Source organism: Talpa europaea, assembly GCF_964194135.1.
Source record: "Talpa europaea genome assembly, chromosome: 4".
In the NCBI taxonomy this organism is placed as follows: domain Eukaryota; kingdom Metazoa; phylum Chordata; class Mammalia; order Eulipotyphla; family Talpidae; genus Talpa; species Talpa europaea.
Window position 1 is genome coordinate 34,223,236 of NC_140070.1, and position 22,111 is coordinate 34,245,346.

At 48.5% G+C, this 22,111-nt stretch overlaps 1 protein-coding gene across 1 annotated transcript; it reads right to left on the minus strand.

Annotated features, from left to right (window-relative positions):
- Nucleotides 1-3,709: 3,709 nt before the first annotated feature.
- EIF4EBP1 (eukaryotic translation initiation factor 4E binding protein 1) lies at nt 3,710-20,431 on the minus strand (the record flags this gene model as incomplete). The annotated part of the gene is made up of 3 exons (XM_084231694.1): nt 3,710-4,137; nt 6,052-6,231; nt 20,287-20,431. 3 exons carry the CDS (start codon nt 20,429-20,431, stop codon nt 4,106-4,108), a joined length of 357 nt encoding a protein of 118 aa, XP_084087820.1. The 3' UTR covers nt 3,710-4,105.
- Nucleotides 20,432-22,111: the final 1,680 nt, after the last annotated feature.

Consider the following 22,111-nt stretch of genomic DNA (forward strand, 5'->3'; position numbering starts at 1 on the left):
AGAAGGTATGTTACCTCTCCAGGTCAGTTCCCTGGGAGGCAGGGCTTTATTTAGTCCATTGCTCTATCTCTGTTTGCTAGAACACTCCCTGCACTTAGGCACACAGCAGACACTCAGTAAATAATCCTAGAATAACTGAGACTGCAATCAATCTTCTTTTACTCCTTTGCTTTCACCCCCACAACTCCACTATTTCTAACCCATCCACAGAACATCTGAATGACTTCCTGGCTCTAGTTCCCTTACCTGATTTACCTTAACATCAATCTGTCACTGCCCTGTTCTAATGCTTCAATCAAATTGCTATTATATTTGCCTATCTCATTATTGAAATAGCTCAAACCCGAGTTATAACCAATGTGGTATTGTAAAGAATGGATTCTGAGGGACCTCCCTGGTGGCACAAGGGGTTAAGTCTCAGCACTATGAAGCTGTCCACAGCCACTGCAGCACAAATTCAATCCCTGGCCAGGGAGCCACATGGCACAGCAGATCTCTCCTGTCTCACTGGCTACTCCTCTCAGGAGTGTATTTCAGTCAACCTGCCTGTTCTGCTCCCTACTCTGTCTCTGGTGAATCCTCTCACCACCACCCCACCCCCTGCACCACTGTCTTACACCCCAGCTCTTGTATGCATGAATAAATAAAATTTTAAAAAAATAATTGATTTCAGAACTGTACTGACAGAAGTTGGAAGCTAATTCTGACATGCACTAGCTCCAGACATGTGTAAGATGGGAATAAAAACACATACTTTTGTTTTGGGGGGACTGAAAATAAGATTGAACTAAAGCTCCAGACATACAGAAGGCATTCAGTCAATCCTTTTTCTGTTTTTTCAATAATGTAATCCTTCACTGTCTAAATTTAACTTGTGTTACCCAGAGCACTTCAGCCTAACATAACATCCAGACACCGTGCCTTGGCTCCTGCAGCTCTCCCTACAGTTTACGTATCATTCACAATCTTTAGCTGCTACTGTTCTATCACTCCTTTTATTTGCACCTAATCATGTCTTCTTGGATTATTTGATTTTTTTCTCAGATGTTTGCCTTAAAATGCCTCAAGGTCTAGCAAATGCTCTTTAAATCAGAATGAGGTTGGTTTTAGTTGGAAAAGATCACTGGCTGGGTCTGTTGATGAACTCTGCCCTTCCTGAAATACTGGTTTTCATGGGACATCTAGGTTGGCCACGTCCTTGGGCCTTTCCTTGAGTCATGTCAGAGATGAATGTCACACTCAAAGGTGCCAAGAGAAAGAAAGATGGCCTAATCCTTACCTGTCCGGCTACCTGGGAGTTGGAAGGATGCCCGCAGCTGTGCCAACAGCAATGTGGAGGTTGGAAAATCACTGGAAGCTAGGTCCCTGCACTCACTGGGAACATTCCCCAGGGTTCCGTTTTTGGCCTTCTCTGTTTACTCTGCACAACTCCTATCCTGCATTTCCTTTCTGATCTCTCTTTTGGGTCATCCAGATATAAAACCTCCATGACACGTCTCTCCTCCTTTCACCTCATCAAGCCTCCTTCCTCAGTAGAGCCTATTGCCATCCTGACTGACCTGTTTGGACTTCATGTTAAGTATGGAAAACCCAACAGCTTTGATACTCCTCCAGCCACACTGCTGTCCTAACCCCTGTACCTAAACATTCATGACCCTGGAACACCCTCCCCGAATTAAAATGTCACCAGTCCCATCAGGTCCCTCCTCCCCTGTGAGGTCTTCTCAGACCTGATTCCCTTAACACTGCCTGACACACTGCACAATCTCGCATTGCTTTATGACATTCCTGGGTACCCTTTCACTATTCCTAGTGTCTTGCATCTCCAGATCAGACTGTAAGCCACTTGGAGGCACACACCATACCCTGTGACACTTATTTCCTGGTTCACAGCACGTGGCACCTGTCTGTTATCATTGGGTCCCCAATTATAAAAACAGTGCTTTGGTGATATCAAAGGGTGGACAGGACAAAATATGATGATTTCCTAGAGTATCTCTGCAAAAGCTTTCAGATGTGGGGCTGGAGCCAATGAGACTTACACAGTGTCACTGAGCATTGCCACTCCACAGCAACCATCAACTGATGCTCAAAAAATACCTGGTTTTTTTTTTTAAGATTTATTTATGCATACAAGAACTGGGGTATAGGCCAGAGGTGCAGGTGGTGAGAGGATTCAACAGAGACAGAGTGGGGAACAGGAGGATCTACTGAGATACACAGCTGAGGGGAGCAGCAGGCTGTGCCATGTGGGTCAGCTTCCTGGCCAGCTGGGATTAAACTGCTGTACTGCAATGGCTGCGGATAGCTTCATAGCGCTGCGAATTAACCCCTTGCACCACCAGAGAGGCTCAATATCTGGGTTTTCTGGAGTATGCTTTTGCTTGGAGGTAAAAATGTATGACTTGTGAAAAATTTTCTTTTTGTGGACCCTGAACTACCAGAGAAGCCAATTATTTACTGTCTTTTAAACTGCAGACTTGAGGGCTTCCCCGGTGGCGCAGCGGTTGAGCGCTGGGTTGCGAAGCTGCCCGCAGCCTCTGCGGCGCTGGTTCGATCCCCGGCTGCTCCCCGGCCACCTGAGGAGGGTCCCACATGGCGCGCAGACCTCTCCTGCCGCCAGCTGCTCCCCTCAGCAGTGTACTTCGGTCCTTCTGCCTGCTCTGCTCCCCGCTCTGGCTCTGGTGAATTCTCTCACCCTCCCACGCTTCTGACTGTACCCAGTGCATGTATAAACAAAACAAACAAACAAATAAATAAATAAATAAAGCATGCCTCTATTAAAAAAAAAAAAGAAACGTTTAACTTATTTACAGAAATGGTCAGGCAGGGCACTTGGCCACTAAGGCCTGATGCTCCCCAAATGGCAGCCTGACAGGTGCAGTAAGTCCAGATTTGTAAAGTCCAACTCAGCCATTGCCTCTGGATCAGAGGCCATTTATCCCCAGCACACCCTGTGATGAGAAACACCTGCTTCTTCTGAGCAAAGCCCGCGGGAAACCTGAGCCTTTATGAAAACCATTCCCACCCATACAAACTGCCAAAGTGGGCAACTTTATGTCCTGTCCTCCTCCACCCTGCTTCCCCAGGACCACCTGACCTTGGCAGCCTCAGCCCCCCTTCATGCAGCACACCATGCTCAGGATCCCAGTGGCAAGTGTCACGTCCAGAAAGCTTCCCCTTGCAGGGACCACTCACCGGTAACCAATCCTACCTCATCTTTTTTATACTACCTTTTCTAAGAGCAAACTTGCATTTCAATGAAATCCTGGAGGCAGAGAGCTTGCCTCATGCTTGTGTCCCTCGTGAAGGGATCACTCGATAAACATTGTCCGAGGCTCAGCCTTTCCCCAGGGGTGAAGGTGACTAGGTCACTTGACAGGCTTGGTGGGGGCACAGCCAGCCCAGAAGAGAGGTGGTACCCACCACTGAACAGCTGCACAGTCCCATCTGACCAGGACACAGGGCCAGTGCTCTCTCTATTTACCACTGTGTGATTTTAACTTCTCTGCATCAGTCCCCTAAGCTGTAAAATGAGGTTAACATTTGCTCTACTTATCTCCTAGGATCAGTGGAGAGTCAAATGAGATAATGTACAGGAAAAGGCTTAATTAGCACCCTATACATAGCAGTTGGTGTTAGTTATGTATATGGAATTGAAAAGAGCTCACACAGGGCTGACTCTTGGCCCTAGGGCAAAGATGGCTTTTATTCCTGTCTTGGGGAAGCAGGGGGAGGGAAGCCTTCCCTTACACCAGCACCTCAGGAAGGGGTGGGTGTGCCCTAAGAGGATGGGCTAGAAGAGCCAGATGACAGTTCAGAAAGCTCCTGAATCTGCTTCCCGGCCCTGGGCTGCAGGGTGTGTTCAGTCACTCCCTTGGGTGACAGCTCCTGCATGAGTGAGGCACATGGAGGTATCTGCTGGTGTTCACGAAGAGGAAGAGGAGCAGGTACCCTGAGTGAGCGAGCAGAGGGCTGGGTTGGCCAACCCCACACCCACCACAGGCCCAGGATGAGAACTTTTCCTAAGGCCTGGCTGGTGGGACTCTTATCCCAAGAAGGGCCAGAAGGGCCCAGAGGCTTGCTCAGTTTGCCGGCTGGTCCTTTAAATGTCCATCTCAAACTGTGACTCTTCATCTGGGGAGAGAAAGGAGAAAGGCCAAGTGAGCAAAAGGGCAAATGGTAGGGCTGACACTTCAGAGGCTGGGGAGAGGAGTTAGTTTTCATTCTGCTGTTCCTACAAGAAGAGCAGAGGCCAGGTTTGTGCTAACAGGAGGATGCGGGGCGGACAGGATCACCCTGGAATTTCCATTAATAGCTGTGCTCTCCGCCTCAATCCTGAACTTTGTATTATTTTTATTCTTTTTAGCAAGAGTGAATGGTTACTTATGATTTTATATATGAGCAACTTCATAGAAAAATATTCCTGAAATATAAAATGTGTTTGAGCATTGCTCCAACTTTTGACTTAGAAAATGGTAGCCTCACCTACTATGTATCCATCCAATGTCTATGGACTAGCCTGAGCCTGCCTTAAATCAGGACTTTGGGTGTTTTCACCACTCATGGCCCTCCCTCTCCTCTTTCCATTAGAATTTCTGAGGAATTCATGCTGCAACAAGTTGCTTTTCTTTCTAATGGAATGACCTCCTTTATAATCTGCTGGGGAAGGCTGCCCTAGGTCTTCCACAGCCAGATGCCTGCTCTGGCCTCCACGGCAAGCAACTCCCTCCTCTTCTGTTTATATTTACACAAATATGTGAGTCCAGGGGCAGAAGTCTTGACCTCTTATAGCCAGTTAAGCAAAAGGAGATATGATGTCCCGCCTTCCTCCTCATATTCTCTCAGTGTATGGAACTGTGGGGTGACAGTTGTCTGCCTGGGGCACCACTGGGCTAACCCTGCATGTCATGGCCAGAACAGCTCTAGAAACTGTGAAGAATGAGGGTGTGCAAGTGGTGGCAACTGATGACTCAACAATCTCAGGTGTTGACACCTACATCCTCAACTTCCAGTCTTTGGTTTCAGGGAAAAAGTTGGGTGGAGGGCACCAGGCAACCAACAGAGTGTATCTTCCCATCCTTTAATAAATAGTAGGGAACCATGGCACCTGGTGCTGTCCTTCATGCTGGTGTGTGCCCGATCCACCTGCTCCCTCTCACTGCTCCCCAAGTCTGAAAGGCAAGGCAACTGTTGGCTGTCATGGGCTGTGGGGTTCCCAAGGTAACTATGAGTCATATACCCTTCAGGCGCAGGGTAGATAGGTTCTGCTGCTGTCAGCAGTCAGCCCAGTCTGAGGTCCCAGCTGCTTCCTGTCTGCATTTGGTGCACTGCCTTGCAGGGGAAGGGTCAGTGGCTTCCATCTGACTCAGTTGTCAGCCAATACTGACACCTCATGCTCTAGAGGGAGAGCTTAGACGCTCTGGCAAACCAGTCATAATATCACACAGAACGCATTCACACATACTTCTGCAGGGGTGGCTGCCCTGATGACGTGGATGGGGGGGCACACCAGGAAGGACCAAGCAACCCCACGTCAAACCTGCAGAGACAACTGGCTGCATTGTTTCTACCTGTCTCCACAAATAACTGGCTAATGGGGCAACAGCCTGACAGGAGGCATCTTGGAAGCCTTTCTGAGCCTGTAGACTGGCAAGTTCCTGGAGGACAAGTATACCATGTCTCTGATAAGTTGTTTCCTGCCCATCAATATGATAGGTGTGTCCATGTGGTACACAAAAGTGACACTGGTCCAGGCAGTTGCTGTGGGGCCTTTCTCATTTCAAACATGCCCCCCACTAATTAGATTGCCTCATGACCCCAAATTACCTTTCCTGGGTTCCTGAATCCCCTTCATGAGCAAAGTGGTACCAATGAAATCCTACCCTCCCCATCCACCCCTGCCCACACCCTCTGGACTGAGTTCCTCCACGATGGTAGGGAGGTCACCATCATTTTCCTGGAATCCCCAGTAGTGGATGGGACACACCCTCCCACAAACACATACACATTCCCTTCTCAACAAAGAGCCTGGCCAAGCATGCCACTCACTGCCCACTGGCTTCTCGTCTGGGCTGTTGCGCAGGTGGTTCTGACTGGCTTCTGTGGAGGGCTCATCACTGGCAGGGCTGGTAACCCCGGGAATGGTGGGCAAATCCCTCGGGGGTGTTTTGGTCACAGGTGAATTCCTACACTCCATCAGGAACTTCCGGTCGTAGATGATCCTGGTCCCTGGAAGGAACAGGGACACTGGTAAAGCCATCTTGAACCCCCTCCCTGCTCATTTTTCTGTGTCTTTGAGGTGTGGTTGCAGCAGAGGCAGTGGATCTTCCTGCAAAGGTTGGACCAAAGAGGAGTAAAGTTTATTTAGGTGCTTTGCAGCAGCCCAGGATCCTGCTGCCTCAGAACTGCAGAGCTCTGTGCATGCACAAAAGAGCTCTGTTCTTTTGCTGCAAAACTCAACTTAGCTCATCAGTGTTCAGTTCTATTGCTTGTGACGATCATAGCGGACAGTGGAGAAAATACATTTATTATTCATTTTTCAATCCCCCTCCATACAGTACCATCATAGGATATCCAGAATCTTTAACTCCATTTTACATATGAGCCAACAGAAAAATGATTCCCTCAAACTAATAAAAATGAGAACTTTTCTGCCCGAGAGGAGAGGGGGATGAGGGTGGGATGCGGCATGGGAAGGAGTGACTCATGGTCTGCCTGCCCCACAGAAAGCGCTCCTGCAAAGCCTGTGATGCTCCCCTGTGCCCTCAGCTCTGATGTGTCACTGCACTTCAGAGTGTCCTCAGCCTGCATTCCATTTATTTTCTTTTCACTCTCTTTTAGTAGCATGACCCTGAGTGAGGACCCTGTCTTAAGGAATTTTTCACTATCTTTAAATCATACCCTGCTGCACCTCCCCCTGCAGTGACCTTTAGGGCTAACCGTCCCTAGGTCCGGCTGGGCAACCAGCGCGCAGGGGGAGAACAGCAAAACCCTACATACCTGCTGCACCTCCCACCGCAGTGATCTTTAGGAATGGCTTTCGCCATGGTCCCTAGGTCCGGCTGGGCAACCAGCGCGCCGCGGGGGGCGGGGGGGGTGGGGGGGTGGGGGGGTGGGAACAGCATAACACCCTGAAGCAGAGGAAGTTCAGCAGAAGTTCCCTGAAAAGGCAGAAGCTTATCAAAAGATAACGACCACCAAGAACCACTACAAGAATGCTAAAAATCTTATGTCTTTCTAGAACTACAAACTTTAATCCCTTATTTGTCTTTCTAAACTTCTTTCTTTCTTCTATAATGGTCATTGCTTGTTATGTAGATCACCTCCCTGATGGTGATAGACTGAGCCCATGAGCAAGCTGATTTCATTGATATTCATTGTCCCTGTGCCTTTGGAAAACATATATATTGGTCACAAACTCAAAGAAAATTACACCAGATTTTCACTCTTGAAGTGTGTCTGTTTGTCATTTCTTTCACCGACACCCTGACCACCCTGCACGCTTCTCTCAACCCTGAGGTGGCCTCATCGTCTACTGCTGTGCTGGTCCGCGGCAATACCCATTACCCAAGATCTTCATGGGAGAGCCACCTGTTCCATCAAATAACAATGAGTGTGGCTGGGCGTGGTGGCGCGCGCCTGTAGTCCCAGCTACTCGGGAGGCAGAGGCAGGAGGATCGCTTGAGTCCAGGAGTTCTGGGCTGCAGTGCGCTATGCCGATCGGGTGTCCGCACTAAGTTCGGCATCAATATGGTGACCTCCCGGGAGCGGGGGACCACCAGGTTGCCTAAGGAGGGGTGAACCGGCCCAGGTCGGAAACGGAGCAGGTCAAAACTCCCGTGCTGATCAGTAGTGGGATCGCGCCTGTGAATAGCCACTGCACTCCAGCCTGGGCAACATAGCGAGACCCTGACTCGTAAAAAAAAAAAAAAAAAAAGAAAGAAAAAGAAAAAAAAATAACAATGAGTGTGATAATTCTCACGAGTTAGGTCCTGATTATCTCTGGGACCCTAGTAAGTATCAGTGATATATCCTTAACACCTCACCCTTTGCTGATTGCTCCTTTTCAACAAAGAGCAGACCTCAGGAGCAAAGCCTTCTGCAGGCAGTGGAATCTAGCTACAACTGAAAAACTGTCCTGTTGTCATCTTCTATTTAGGGCAAGTGAATCTGGTTTTCCATATATAGTAGTGATATCATCTCCTAATATATAGTAGGATTTAATTTAATATATAAATTATCATTGTAATATATAACAAAAAGTAATAATAAAAATGAAGTTAGAAGGGAATGGTGACATAAAGAAAAATATTAAATATGTGTAAGTAAGTAGAAGGAAGACAAGGTATGGAAAACTGCAGCTGGAATATGAATGACCCAGGTTTAAAACCATAATTTTAAGATTCTTAAAAGTTTTAGGAATGCCTTTCCTTATTAGTAACCTTGAAATACCCCCTTCACCTAAGAGCATGCCACAGCTGAGATTCACTTCTTGATGTTTAGCACTGGCTTCTCTGTTAACTGGAGAGAACCCACTTTATATTTCTGAGCATGGGTTGAAGAGATTGGCTCCTCATGCTGGGTTGGGGTGGTGAAAGACAGAGAAATAGTGAGATACCTAAGCATGAACTTGGCCTGCTTGCATGTGTTGCCCTAGTCTGATGCTGGCCCTGTCTGGGGGGTCACCCAATCTTGCCATCCCCGTCCACTAGGCAATAATGTTGAAGTGGGGCAGCCCTGCTCAGCCCTGCTCACCTCATGGGCTAAGGTTCACACTTCCTGTTTCTTAGTGTAGAACAAACAACTAGAGCTGACTTTCATGCTCTGCTATCAATCATTGATGACACCCCCCCACCCCCCCACCCCTCCCCCCCGCTGGTCCCTCTCCTGCTTGGGCTTCAGTTTCCTCATTTGTAACATGAAGGGTTGTGCACTTCCTTCGCTGAGTGCCTGTGAGCCTAGTGGGTTAAAATGGAGAACACACTGCCCTCTTCTCAAGGAGGAAGATCCTAGCTGTAGATGGGACCACCTCCTATTTAAATTCTCAGAAGAGGGCCTCCCTGGTGGCACAAGGGGTTAAGACGCAACCTTTGACGCTATCAAAAGCCACTGCAGCGGAGTTCGATCCCCAGCCAGGAAGCTACCCACATAGTAGCTCTCTGACCCACAAGTCAGACCTCTCCTGACTTGCCTGCTGCTCTCCTCAGCAGTGTATTTCAGTAGATCTGCCGGTTCTGTTCCCCACTCTGTCTCTGGTGAATCCTCTCAACCCCCCACAACTCTGGTCTGTACCCATTCTTGTATGCATAAATAAATAAATCTTAAAAAAAAAAAATCCTCAGGTGAGGAGGCACTGCTCTGCAGGTGAGGTGCCTTACCTGCCTACCTCCTTGCCTCCCCTCTCCTGTGCTTTTGTGTTGGGTGGTTCACCAGAGTAGGGAACCGACCCCACTGGAGCGGAATCTAGGAGCTGGAGATTCAACCATCTCAAAAAAGTTGTTTGGTCAGGAACTTTTTTTTTAGATTTATTTATTTATGCATACAAGAGCAAGGGTATAGGCCAGAGGTGCAGGGAGTGGGGGTGGGGGTGAGAGGATTCACCAGAGACAGAGTGAGGAGCAGAACAGGCAGATCTACTGAAATACACTGCTGAGGGGGCAGCGGGCAAAACAGGAGAGGTCTGCTGTACTGTGTGGATCACCTCCCTGGCCAGGGATTGAACTCATGCTGTAGTGGCTGTGGATAGCTTCAGACACTAACCCCCTTGTGCCACCAGGGAGGCTCATGGTCAGGAACTTCTGTGAAGGCTCTTTAAGTCACTAGGTTACAGCTCTTTTTTTTTTAATTAAAAAGATTTTTTTAAAGATTTATTTATTTATGCAAAGAATTGGGGTGTAGGTCAGAGTTGTGAGGGGATGGTGGGAGGATTCACCAGAGACAGAGTGGGGAGCAGAACAGGCAGATCTGCTGAAATACACTGCTGAGGGGAGCAGCGGGTGAGACAGAAGAGGTCTGCTGCGCCATGTGGGTTAGCTCCCTAGCCAGGGATACAACTGGGAGTAGAAGTCAAGGTTCCCTCTTGAACTACCTGTGGAGAACTGAGGTTTTTTTCTAACTGGAATCCTTTTTAGATGCATCACCATGTATACATGTATGGGGAAAATGTTTTCAGATGGCAGCAAGAGTTCCCTGCTCCCTAGGTAGAAGGGTAGGAGCACCATGCCAGGAGGAGTACTCGTTCTTCCTATAGCCTAGTGACTAGTAACCTGGCTTCCCCACTTACTAGCTCTAAGAGCTATGTGCAAGTTATCACTTCAGCTCTGTGCCTGTTTCTTCTTCTGTAAAATGAGGATAATGACAGTGCCAACTTCAAAGATTATTGTGTGGATTGGAACTGAACCCTATGAACAAAGAAATCCTAGCCATTATTATCACCAGAAGCATTCAGTTCCATTCTATCAATTATATGGTCAAAGCTGGGGCCAATCAGAGGGGAGATGGGCAACTCTGAAGAGGGTCTTACAGGGAGGGGATGCAGAGCAAAAGGGTGTCCTTCATCCTTTTTTTTTTTTTTTTTTTAAGATTTATTTAGTTATACAAGACTGGAGTACAGACAGAGGCATGGGAAGGTGAGAGAATTCACCAGAGACAGAGCGGGGAGCAGAACAGGCAGATGGACCGAAGACACTGCTGAGGGGAGCAGCGGGTGAGGCAGGAGAGGTCTGCCGCGCGCCATGTGGGGATCTCCCTGGATGGCCAGGAATTGAACCCGCTCTGTAGAGGCTGCGGACAGTCTCACAGCGCAGCAGTCAACCTGCTGCGCCACTGGGGAGGCCCACCTCCATCTCTTTTATCCCACAGAAACACATTTCAAGAACTACCATGAGCTTGGGAGGCTTGGAGATGAGTGTTGTCTGGAACTTTGTACTCCAGATGTGCACCAAATACAAAAATGGTATTTTTTCCCTCAGGGAATGCTTTGTGGTAATGATGGTTTCTTGAAGGAACAAAGCAATGCAGACATGCCCCTGGAGTCTGGTTTCCTCTCCTGTAAATAAGGTGGTGGACTAGGCTCATTCCAACTATTTTTAAGACACCAAATACATGCCAGGCTTTATAAGCAATCTCCAGGGTCTGTTGTAGGACCCTGTCGTAAGACATACAGCTCTAATTTACTTCCATTTATTTTTAGTATCTCCTTGTTGGCACACACTTAATGTGGCACAAAGAGCCCAGGGCTTGCAGAAGTTCTGGGCTCAAACCTAGGCTCGCCATGTACCAGCTCAATACCAGGTCAGTTCATCGCTCAGCTCTGAAAGGCAGATACTAATCAAGTCCACACTTCACAGGAGCATCATGAAGATTAAATGAAAACATAGTTCACTATGGTGAACTTAATGTGGTACATAGACACTTGGACTTATAATGATGCACACCTGAAACATGTTATAATGCAATGTTAGCTCAGTTAAAAAAAAATTCAGATTTTTTTGTACGAGAATGAACTATGGTATCCATAACTGCTACTAAAGGAAAATTACTTGGGAGAACATACACTACCAGAGAAAGTCCAGGAAGCTCCTGGGAGGTGAAGGAACATTGATTTTTACCTTCTGCAGCTATTACAGTGCCAGGCAGGTGCTCAAAAACATGTGTTTGCATGAGTGAAGGATTAGAGTTCCAGGTAAGGTAGTCACTGGCTATCCTCACTGCCTGTCTGGGCACTCACAGCCTGTCATGCTGTTTCTCGGCCCCCTGGGAACCCCTGAATTCTCCCCATCCCAGAGGGAATTACCATTATCATCCTCAGATGGCAGATAGGAAACTGAGGGTCAGAAAGTCCATCTCATAGCCACCCACAGGCCCACTTAGCCTGTCTTGACTCTAATCCTAAACACTAACCTTTGTTTAAAATTAGCAGGGCAGATGGGGCCGTTGCGCCTTGCTCAGCACTGCCAGCTGGAGAAATTACAGGGGTCTTCAGACTTTTTACCTATACTTCTGAATGCCTGGTCAGAGGAGGCTGTTCCTTGAGAGGGTCATCCGCCTTGATTCCTTCTCTGTCCCCCCACAGCACCCGCAGTCACTCAAGTTCACATCGGTGCTGAACATGACGTCTGTAAACTGAGACAGGCTGGTCCCTCCCTGGGCCTCCCTTGGCAAGAGCATTCAGCATTCTTCTTTCCCCTGAACTTGGACATGAGGCCTAGGAAGAGTACAAGAACAGAATTCCTAGAACTGCTGTTCCCATTCCAGGGAAAGGGAGAGCATTTTGCAACAGGGTCAAGGGAAGTTCGAATGCCTGTGTTCAGACACAAGCCAGCAGCCTGTGAACAAAATACTCTGAGCAATTTTCAACTCAGCTCTCACCAGCAGCTCTGTGTCAACCTGGAGACAAATACACAGCCGTGCCAGGATCTACCAGCTGTCCCTGCACTCCACCCTGTAACACACACACACACCAGCAGGCCACATGTATTTGGGCAGCTTTTCTCGCTGGGCAGTCTGTTTAGCAGAGCATGCGCAGTCCAATGCTTTTTGTGCAAAGAGAATCAAGATTTGGACATTCCCCAGGGCCCAGGAGTCTTATGTAGTTACCAGAATCCCAAATAGGGGTACATAAGTGATTGGCAAAGGGCCCTCTGCTTATTCCCTCCCTTTGAGGCCCCCACATGTGAGAGTATAGGCCAGTTTGTTTGAAAATTAAACAAGAAGGAAAGGCTTCTACAGAGACATTCATAACAAAAGAGCTGAAATAATTATTCAAAAGGTTAGCCAAGCCCCTTCTCCTTTCTTCACTCCAGCCCCTGCCCCTGCCGCCCCCAAACACTTTGACAGGTACCTGTGCATCAGGCTGTCTCTATAATTCATTACCAACAGAATGCCCTTGTAAAAGGTCCCTGGTACACAGCAACCAACAACTGCAGTCCCGGTTAGAAAGAAGGGCCCAGTTAGGAGCTGAACTCACACACTGAAGTCCCAGTCGCAGCACTTAAATGCAACTGTATTTGGAGATAAAATCATTAAAGAGTCAATAAGTAAAAAAAACACGGCTGCTAGAGGGGGCCCTAATCCAACATGCAGGTGGACTTATAAGAGAGAAGCCAGAGAGGAAGTACCACCGAACAGGCAGAGAGAGGGCAGCTGTCTGCAAGCCCAGGACAGGGGCCTCGGGTGATACTAACTCAGTCCGCACCTTGATCTTGGATTTCCAGCTTCTAGAACTGTGAGAAAGTTAATTTCTATTGTTTAAACCACCTCATCTGTGGTATTTTGTTCTGGCAGCCCTAGCAAATGAACACAGGCCCAGTTTCCACTTTTATTCTGAAGAACAGAAGAGGGAAATCCATTTACTCATACATATGCACACACAGTCTCTTAACTACCACATCACTTTTTAAAAATAATGGTACCTTAAAGTTATTTACAATTATGTTGCAGTTAATTACATAAGGTAAATCCTCTGGAACAGATTATTGTCACCATCAATTATTGCTAAAGATAAAGATTCACTTTTTTCTTATAGTTCTTAATTTCTGGAAACTTTCCAGTATCTCCCCACTTAGTATTCTGGGTAAGAATTCCCGCGTTTGCATTACTTCAGTTGTCAGCCACTCCAGGTTCTTTCTAACTTTAACAAATTCTTTCTTAGTTCCCACATGCTGGCAAGCCTTCTCAGTGCCCCCCTGCCAGACTCATGAGTATTAATTGCAATGGGCACACTTAAACTCCAAATCCTAACCTCCACATCTTATATATCGCTTCACTGGGAGGCCAAAGGAAATTCTGAACTTGCCCAAACCTCCTGACATTCTCACTCCTATCCACTTTGGACCTCTGAGCTCAGACACCTGACTCTTTCCTGAGACCAGTACTCTGGAATAGCAGGGATGTTCAAGTGGATGTGCAGGGCAGGGCATATGAGCGCTTGGGTGAGTTGGGTGTTCCCAAGCCCGGTGCCTGAAGCAGGAAGGAGGGAGGCTGAGTGACAGAAGTCGAACATACTGCCCAGTGGTCTGCACCGTGGTCATCTGTACCGTCTGCTTTGTACAACTGGATGTAGGCCTTCAGAATGGGGCTTACGATCTGTGACTCAGTGTTTTCAGGAAGGTATGATTTGTATTTAAACCAACAGCAGTTTTCCACTTGTGATTTTGCTCTGCTTCTACATTTGACCCTGGCCTACTGGTCAAAGAGAAGGAGGAACAGTTTTAAGTTCCCTCAAAGGATTGTTCTTTGAGACTTGGCCCTTATGGAAGATTGTCTGAAAACTTGTGCTTGTGTATGTGGCTTGTCTCTTTCAAAGGCTATTATTTCTCCCTTTCCTTGAATTTGTGCTTTGATCATAGAAAAGTGTGTGAGTAAGGTTATGTGACTTCCACATCTAGGCCTAAAGATGCCTTGGAAATGGCCAATTAAGCTCAAGTTAGACTCTTGACGATGTGAGACCAAGAGAGAGCTTCCAATCCTGTTGTCCCCACCAATGACCCAGACACATGGGTTAGGTCATCTTAGGCCTTCTAGCCCAGGGAAATCCAGCTGCCAACTCTGTGCAACCATATGAGCAAACTTAAGCAAGATCATCAAAGAATGTCCAAAGAATGGAGACACACAACAGACTATTGTTGTTGAATTCTCCATGTTTTAGGGTGGCTAATATATGGCCACAGCTAACAGATACAGCCATTCTCATCAAGACAAGTGTCTCTGGGCACTGGACAAGTTACGATCCTCTGGGCATACTTACTATCTAAGCTCTCTTTTTTATTTTTTTAAAGATTTATTTGTTTATGCACACCAGAACTGGGGTACAGGCCAGAGGCATGGGGGGTGAGAGGACTCACCAGTGACAGAGTGGGGAACAGACAGGCAGATTGACTGAAATACACTGCCAAGGGTAACAGCCGGCGGGAGAGGTCCTCTGCGCCCTGGCCGGGGATTGAACTCATGATGCAGTGGCTGTGGACACCTTCTAAGGTTGCGTCTTAACCCCTTGTGCCACCAGGGAGGCCTCTCTCTCTCTCTTTTTTAAAAGATTTATTTATTTATGCATACAAGAACTGAGGTACAGGCCAGAGTTACAGGGGGGAAAGGAGGAGAGGATTCCCCAGAGACAGAGTGGGGAGCAGAACAGGCAGGCTGACTGAAATACATTGCTGAGGGGAGCAGCGGGCAAGATAGGAGAGGTCTGCTGTACCATGTGGGTTTCTTCCTGGCCGGCCAGGAATCGAACCCTTGCTACAGAGGCTGCAGACAGCTTCACACCGCTGCACTCAACACGCTGCGTCACCAGGGGAGGCCCTCTTTTTTATTTTTAAAGATTTTATTTATTTATTTTTGTGTAGAAGAACTGGGGTGTAGGCCAGAGGTTCAGGTGCTGAAGGATTCAGCAGAGACAGAGTTGGGAACAAAACAGGTAGATTTACTGAAATACACTGCTCAGGGGAACAGTGGGCAAGACAGGAGAGGTCTGTTGCACCATATTTGAGTTATCTCCCTGGCTGGGAATTGAACTCAGGCCTTGGCAGTGATAATGCTGAGACTTAACCCCTAAGCCACCAAGCAGGTGGCCTCCTACCTGAGCTCTCTCAATGAACTTTCCTGAACATGGACACTGGATTACATTGCACCATTTTGTTGCCCATGTCCTTGAGCAGCCAAATGCCATGGGCAGATATCAGCTATTCCTGTCCAGTCAGTGATGCTGGGTGCATGTAAATAAGGGAGGAGCACTAATTCCAGTGTCTGAGACTCTGGTTCCACTACTGACTTATGAAAAAGTCACTTCTTTCTAGTTTCTGTTCAATTAATAGCAGGAAAAATAAAGCTCTAATATCATCATCTATAATAGTGGAATAAGTGGGAAAGTTCAAAGTTTCTGTCCTTTAGACATTCCAAGATAAACTACTATCTTGTAGCAGAAAAGAAGATTTAAAGGTTATTGTTAAGCCAGTGCAAACCCAGGCTTGAAATTAGATTATCGTGGAAACACTTTCTTTTCAACTCTTTACCTTCTACACACCAGACCCTGCCCTCGATCTTGGCCATACAAAGATGACTAAGACTGTCTGAAAGAACTTCCTGTCTCACCTAAGGCATAAACATGTAAACAAATACACGTGAGTCATAGATTATGAATCATAATGGAGGAAGAACACTGTCATGGATCTTAGTAAGTCTCGAAAGTAACAGGTTTTTCATTGGTTTGAACACACAAGAACCTATGTGTACAAATGAAGTTTTCTTTAAAAACTTTCACCTTGGGAGCAATCCTCTTAAATACAACTCCTCTTCCTAATCCCTCTCCTGGAACGATATCAAATGAAAATTCATATAAGAAAATGCCTCACTATAATGCCTTAGGTATAGATATTAATTTTTAATGATGCACACCTAAAATTAAACATAATGCCATGTTACTTCAACAACAAAAAAATTTAATTAAATAAAAAGTTTGAAATACAGAAAATCCTTCATTTCTTTATACCAATAGGTAAATATAGTATCACCCTGCCTATCCTTGCACCATGAAATACACTGTTGAGGGGAGCAGCAGGCAAGACAGGAGAGGTCTGCTGCACCATGGGGGTTAGCTCCTGGCCAGGGATTGATTTGGTAATGAAGGACATTTTTGCTCTACCAGGAAAAAAAAGATCAAACTCCTCTTTGAAAGAACAAGGTCCTGTCACTTTTAAGGATATTGAAAAAAATACGTAAGCCTCTGAAGGGAATTAAATCTAACAGCTATATCTGCATGGTTAGCCTGTAAAGCCTACCAGGTGGACTACTTGGAGCAGGTAATTTTCAGTTGACTATCAGACAAGTCCCACTGGTTATAGGGGGGCATGTTTGTCTACTTGTTTCCTTCTTTAGATTAACTTTGATGCTTATAATTCTATTTCAAGTGTGTCTTCATCTTCCTACCTAGCAACCCAAGTCATTGAGGTCAGACTATCCTTCAATTCTGGATGTGTTAAGTGCCTTAAAAACATAGAGTCTCAAAAAACAAAAAAAACAAAACAAAAAAACCCCATAGTCTCGCAGGCATTGAAGGGAGTTTGGGGGTGCTCCAAACCAGGGCCTATGTCAAATTCTCAAATGAGGGACATACTGTAGAATGTTCTAAATACTTTTTAAAAAAAGAATGGGCCTCCCCGGTGGCACAGCGGTTGAGCACTGGGTTGCAAAGCTGCCCACAGCCTCTGCAGCGCCGTTAGATCCCAGGCCACCCGGTGAGGGTCCCACATGGCGCGCAGACCTCTCCTGCCGCCTGCTGCTCCCCTCAGCAGTGTACTTCGGTCCTTCTGCCTGTTCTGCTCCCTGTTCTGGCTCTGGTGAATTCTCTCACCCTCCCGTGCTTCTGACTATACCCAGTGCTTGTATAAACAAACAAACAAACAAACAAACAAATAAATAAATCTTTAAAAAAAAAGATTTATTTATTTATACATACCAGAACTGGGGTACAGGCCAGAGGTGTGGGGGGTGAGAGGATTCACTAGAGTGGGGTTCAGAACAGGCAGGTCACTTCACTTTCCTCACTGCCTTCATGCCCAAGTTCTTTTAGCATGTGGTTAATAATGAAACAAATTTTCACCCCATATGACTAAGGTCTTGAGACAATGGTTGTACACCTTCCTCTCTTCCCAGCACTGTCTGTTTCATAGCCAAAGACTTAGGAGTTCCTCCAAGGTAAGCTTCCTGGACACACTTTGTCTAATCAAGCAGGGTGCCACTAACACCTGTAGCTCTACCCTTTCCACTGATTAACCTTATCCAGGTACAGGCCTTGTATGACTACAAACAAAATCTTTAGTCTTTGGGATCAAACATCCAAAACAGAACAGGGAACATGGTAGTTGGGGAAGGAGGGGCAGGCAGGTGATATCACAAGAAATTTTCAAGATTCCACAACTCAAATATTCACATATCACACTCCTTTCACCAAATTTCTCTTAAATTCATTAGACATCTAACTTCAGGAAGGTTAATGAGTACAAAAGGCATTGAGTGGGGCTATAGTAGTAGAGATAGCTCAAACCCACCGCTACTCCCTTCACTTCAGGAAAACACACTGCAGTGGCATTCCCAGCAATAGTGACTGGTGAACACTTAACTCAAATAGCTCTTGTCCCCTTCTGTAAATAAGTGAGTGTGAACACCACGCAGACTCTCCAGAGCCTGGTTTAAAGACTGATGTGAAACGCTCCTCAAGAGTTTGCCTCAATTTACCAGATCACTCAGGTCTGCAAAGGTGAGGGAAGTCACATCCTACTAATTCCTGAGTACCCACAGTGAGGTACTTTTATCAATCACTGGGACCTAGTTAGACAAGCAGAACCTCAGGCCCCTCCCCAGAATCTACAAAATCAGAATCTGCATTTAAATGAGGTCCCCAGGTAATTCATATGTATGAATGACCTTTTCTCATTAGGGCAAGCTTCTCAGCCCTGGCAAAGGGGTGAGAGAAATGGGCTTGGGAAGAAGACTGTGCCTTGGCCAACTGAGGCTGACTGGGTTTGCTGACTTTGGCAGAGTCAGGCCATGTTTCTGTGGGTTGTGATCTGCGAGCTGTGCCTGGACTGTGGGACACCCTTGTCAAGCAGAGCTGGCTTTAGACTCCTGGTGCTGTTAGCTTTCTTCCAGTTGGTCTCAGAAACTAAATTATACAGTGATGCAGAAGACGTTCAAAGAAAAGACATTTTTGCTGTGATACACCAGATCCTCCATTCCCATAGTCTATAAACAGAAGCCCTGACAATTACTTCTAATCTGTCCCCCATCTAGCAACAACGGATGAAAAAAGGCTATTGCAGCCTGCCTATACCCACTCTGAACAGATCAAGCTAAGGTCCACACCCTCACTTGAAGGAATCCCAAAATTGTCCTGGCAGATGCATTGTGGCACTAAGAATGAACAATGTGGACTACTGCGAAAGACCCAGCAGTGAAAGACAATTTGCACCAAGAATGACAAAAAAAAGACCTGCTGGGTACTTTTCTTTGGATCACTTTTAATAAAAGAGAGAGCATTTCTCCCCTCTATGCTTGGCTGGTATTTCTTATTCAAGTTGGAAAAAAACTTTGTGACACTGGACAATGGACACTGTTCTCAAGCTTTGGGGGCCTCCTGAATGTGTTCCGTAGAACAAGGCAAGGTGGTTGAGCAAAAACATCCGAGCTCCTTAACAGTTCTAACATTGTTTTGGATCAAACTGCCCCAAACCTCGGATCTGGCAGTGCTCCCTGGTGATGGACAGCTGCCTGAGGAAATAAAGCATGTGACCCCCGAAACCAGACAGACGATTAGGCTGCTGCGCTACGGTCTGGTCCTGCCGCAGGCTACCCAGAGTGCATGGGTGCCTCTCAGCACCCAGGATCTGATGGGAGTCTTTGAATAGTTGGAATTCGGAGCTGTGGAGCGGAGGGAAGGGCAAAAGGGGGCGGATAGGAGGGAAGTGGTGAGCCACGAGGATTTCATCATGCAAAACGGAGGGCCGGTTTCATCAGCAGCTGTGCACCGGGCTCCAGGGCTAGGAGGGAATGCCCAGTTCCCGAGGACAGCCCTAGGCTGGCCCCCACCCGTGCCAGCTCAGCTTCCTCTTCCTCGTCCACTCTGAGAGAGGTCACACTGTCCCCACCTCCCCCTCCGGACTGAGGAAACGTGTCTTTCTGCACAGCCCAGTCAGTGACTCCAGGTCCCAAGGCAGAGATCCCTCACACAAAAATAGACAATCTGCCACAGATGCTGGGAGGCACCGCTGGAGCAGGCCAGCACCCCAGCCCAAAGCTCCGTCAGAGGGTGTGGACCCAACGCAAAACTTGGGGTGCCTCGGGAGGAAAATGGATTATGCAGGAGCCATTTACCCCACAGAGAACGCCATTCCCGTCCCCTAAAAGCCCCAAGCCGGGCCTCTCCTGGATCCCTGACCCACCCAGATCCCAGCCTACCCCGCCTCAGAACAGCCCCCAATACCCACAACGGGCAGGACACCTCGACATGTGGCAGTCCTGGAAGCTTGACCTGTCTAGTGGGGGACACCCGTCTGCGGCCGCCGCTCTGCAGGACAAGCCCTGAGGGCGGGCAACTAGGCCGCCACCCCCTCGCTCCCCGGGACCCACGCGACCCTCGCCGGCTCACTGATGCCCCTTATCGGTGACCGCGCCCCTGAGCCTGGTCGCCCCGTACCATCGGGGGCTGCGGATCCCTCCGGCTCTGTGGAGTCTGTCCTCCCCCGCGCCGGCACCCGGGGCTGGCACGCGGAGCCCCCAGCCCGCACCTACCTCCCGGGGTGGTGCTGAAGAGCGTGCCGCCCGGGGTGGTGCTGTAGTCCCCGGGCGGCAGCTGCACGCCGTCGCCGAGGACAACTCGGCGAGTGGCCGGGATGGCCCGGCTTGGGGTCTGGCTGCAGCTGCTGCCCCCAGACATGGTCTCCCGCGCGCTGCGCCCGCGGCCGGAGCGCGGCCCTCCAGCCCCTCCAGCCTCGCCCCGCCCCGCCCCAGACCGCCCCTTCCGCCCGCGGAGCTCACCGCCCCCTGGGATTTGTAGTTCCCGCTGTGCCGCACGGCGCCCCACCCTCCCCGCAGCGCCCCCTGAGCTAAGCGTCCCCCGCAGCCCGGGGTCCGAGGTTGGCACCGACCGTCGCACGCGTGTGGGGCCCAGCGCTGCCCCTCTTTGGCCTGTTCCTTTCGTTTCCCAGCTCCTCCCGGCTACACTGGCTGGCACGGGAGGAGGGAGGGGTCTGGGGCGCTGCTATGCTCCGTGCAGGTATCCTAGCCTACCCAGCCCATTCTGGGAAAGCCTAGTTTCTACCTCAGACCTTCAAGTCATCAGCCCGGATGGTCTCTTCAGCACTCCCTGTCTCGTGCTTTAGTTCCTCAGTTGGGAAAGTGGAGCTTCGTTGGCCACTCATCCTCATGGCTTACCGAGCATCCACGACGTGGCAGGTTTTGAAGAAATGGCCAAGAAGGCACATTCTGTGAATTCAGAGAGGGTGCGGGAGGAAACAGAAACAAACCCCCCAGCTGTAAAGTTCTTCACTCACAGGCACGAATGGGATGGTCCTTTAGGTGGTAAGTGCTTTGTGAGGTTCATCAATCCTACCGAGGGGATGAAGACATGGAGGGGCCTGGTGAAGTTGGCGAGTGGCTCAATGGCACAGGGTCGCCAAGAACCAGCAGGAGAACTGCTACTTGGATCTAACCAACCTTTGTGGATGTGTCAGTCTCACTCAAATTGGAAATTTGAACAAAGTTTAGTAAAGGGAAGATTTACAATGGTGTGGGCTGGAGGTCGGGAAACCACAGTACCTGAGCCTGAAGACCTGGGGGGAATGGGGGTCCAGGTGAATAGGAGGTAGGTAGGGAGAGAGAGAGAGAAAGAGAACAGGAGAACACTATGGAGAGCCACACAGGAGCTGTCACCTTCAGTCCTGGCCACACACACAGGGAGCTAAGACCTTGCTGGCCTCCTGCCATTAGTTCCTGATAGACTGATACACCTGAAAGACAAAGGATGAGGGAGTTCGCTAACACTGCTCTATAGGCCAGCCTCCTGGGCAGGGAACAGGGCAAAAGAGGGGGAGAGTGACTGTAAAGGGGCTGCAGAAGATCCCAGTACAGTGGAGTGGAGGGAAAGTTGGGAGGGGGTGTGTGGAGCAGTCCAGAGGAAACCTTGGTGTCAAATAGAGTCATGTGTGTGTGCATGGGCAGGAAGTGTGTTGTACCCCCTGAACACCCTCTCCATGGTTTGGGGTGAGGGTGCTGACCCAAATCCACCATGCCTTTATGGATGAGGTGAGGAATCAAGGCCCTCAGTCTCCACAGGTTTCTTCCCACCTCCAGAAATACCCTCTCCACTAGTAGGTTAATGCCTGAAATTTTCCTATTTAAGCTTTATTAACTAAAAATACATTGAGGGCCTCCCCGGTGGCGCAGTGGTTGAGCGCTGGGTTGCGAAACTGCGCGCTGCCTCTGCGGCGCCGGTTCGATCCCCGGCTGCTCCCCGGCCACTGGAGGAGGGTCCCACATGGCGTGCAGACCTCTCCTGCCGCCCGCTGCTCCCCTCAGCAGTGTACTTCGGTCCTTCTGCCTGCTCTGCTTCCCGCTC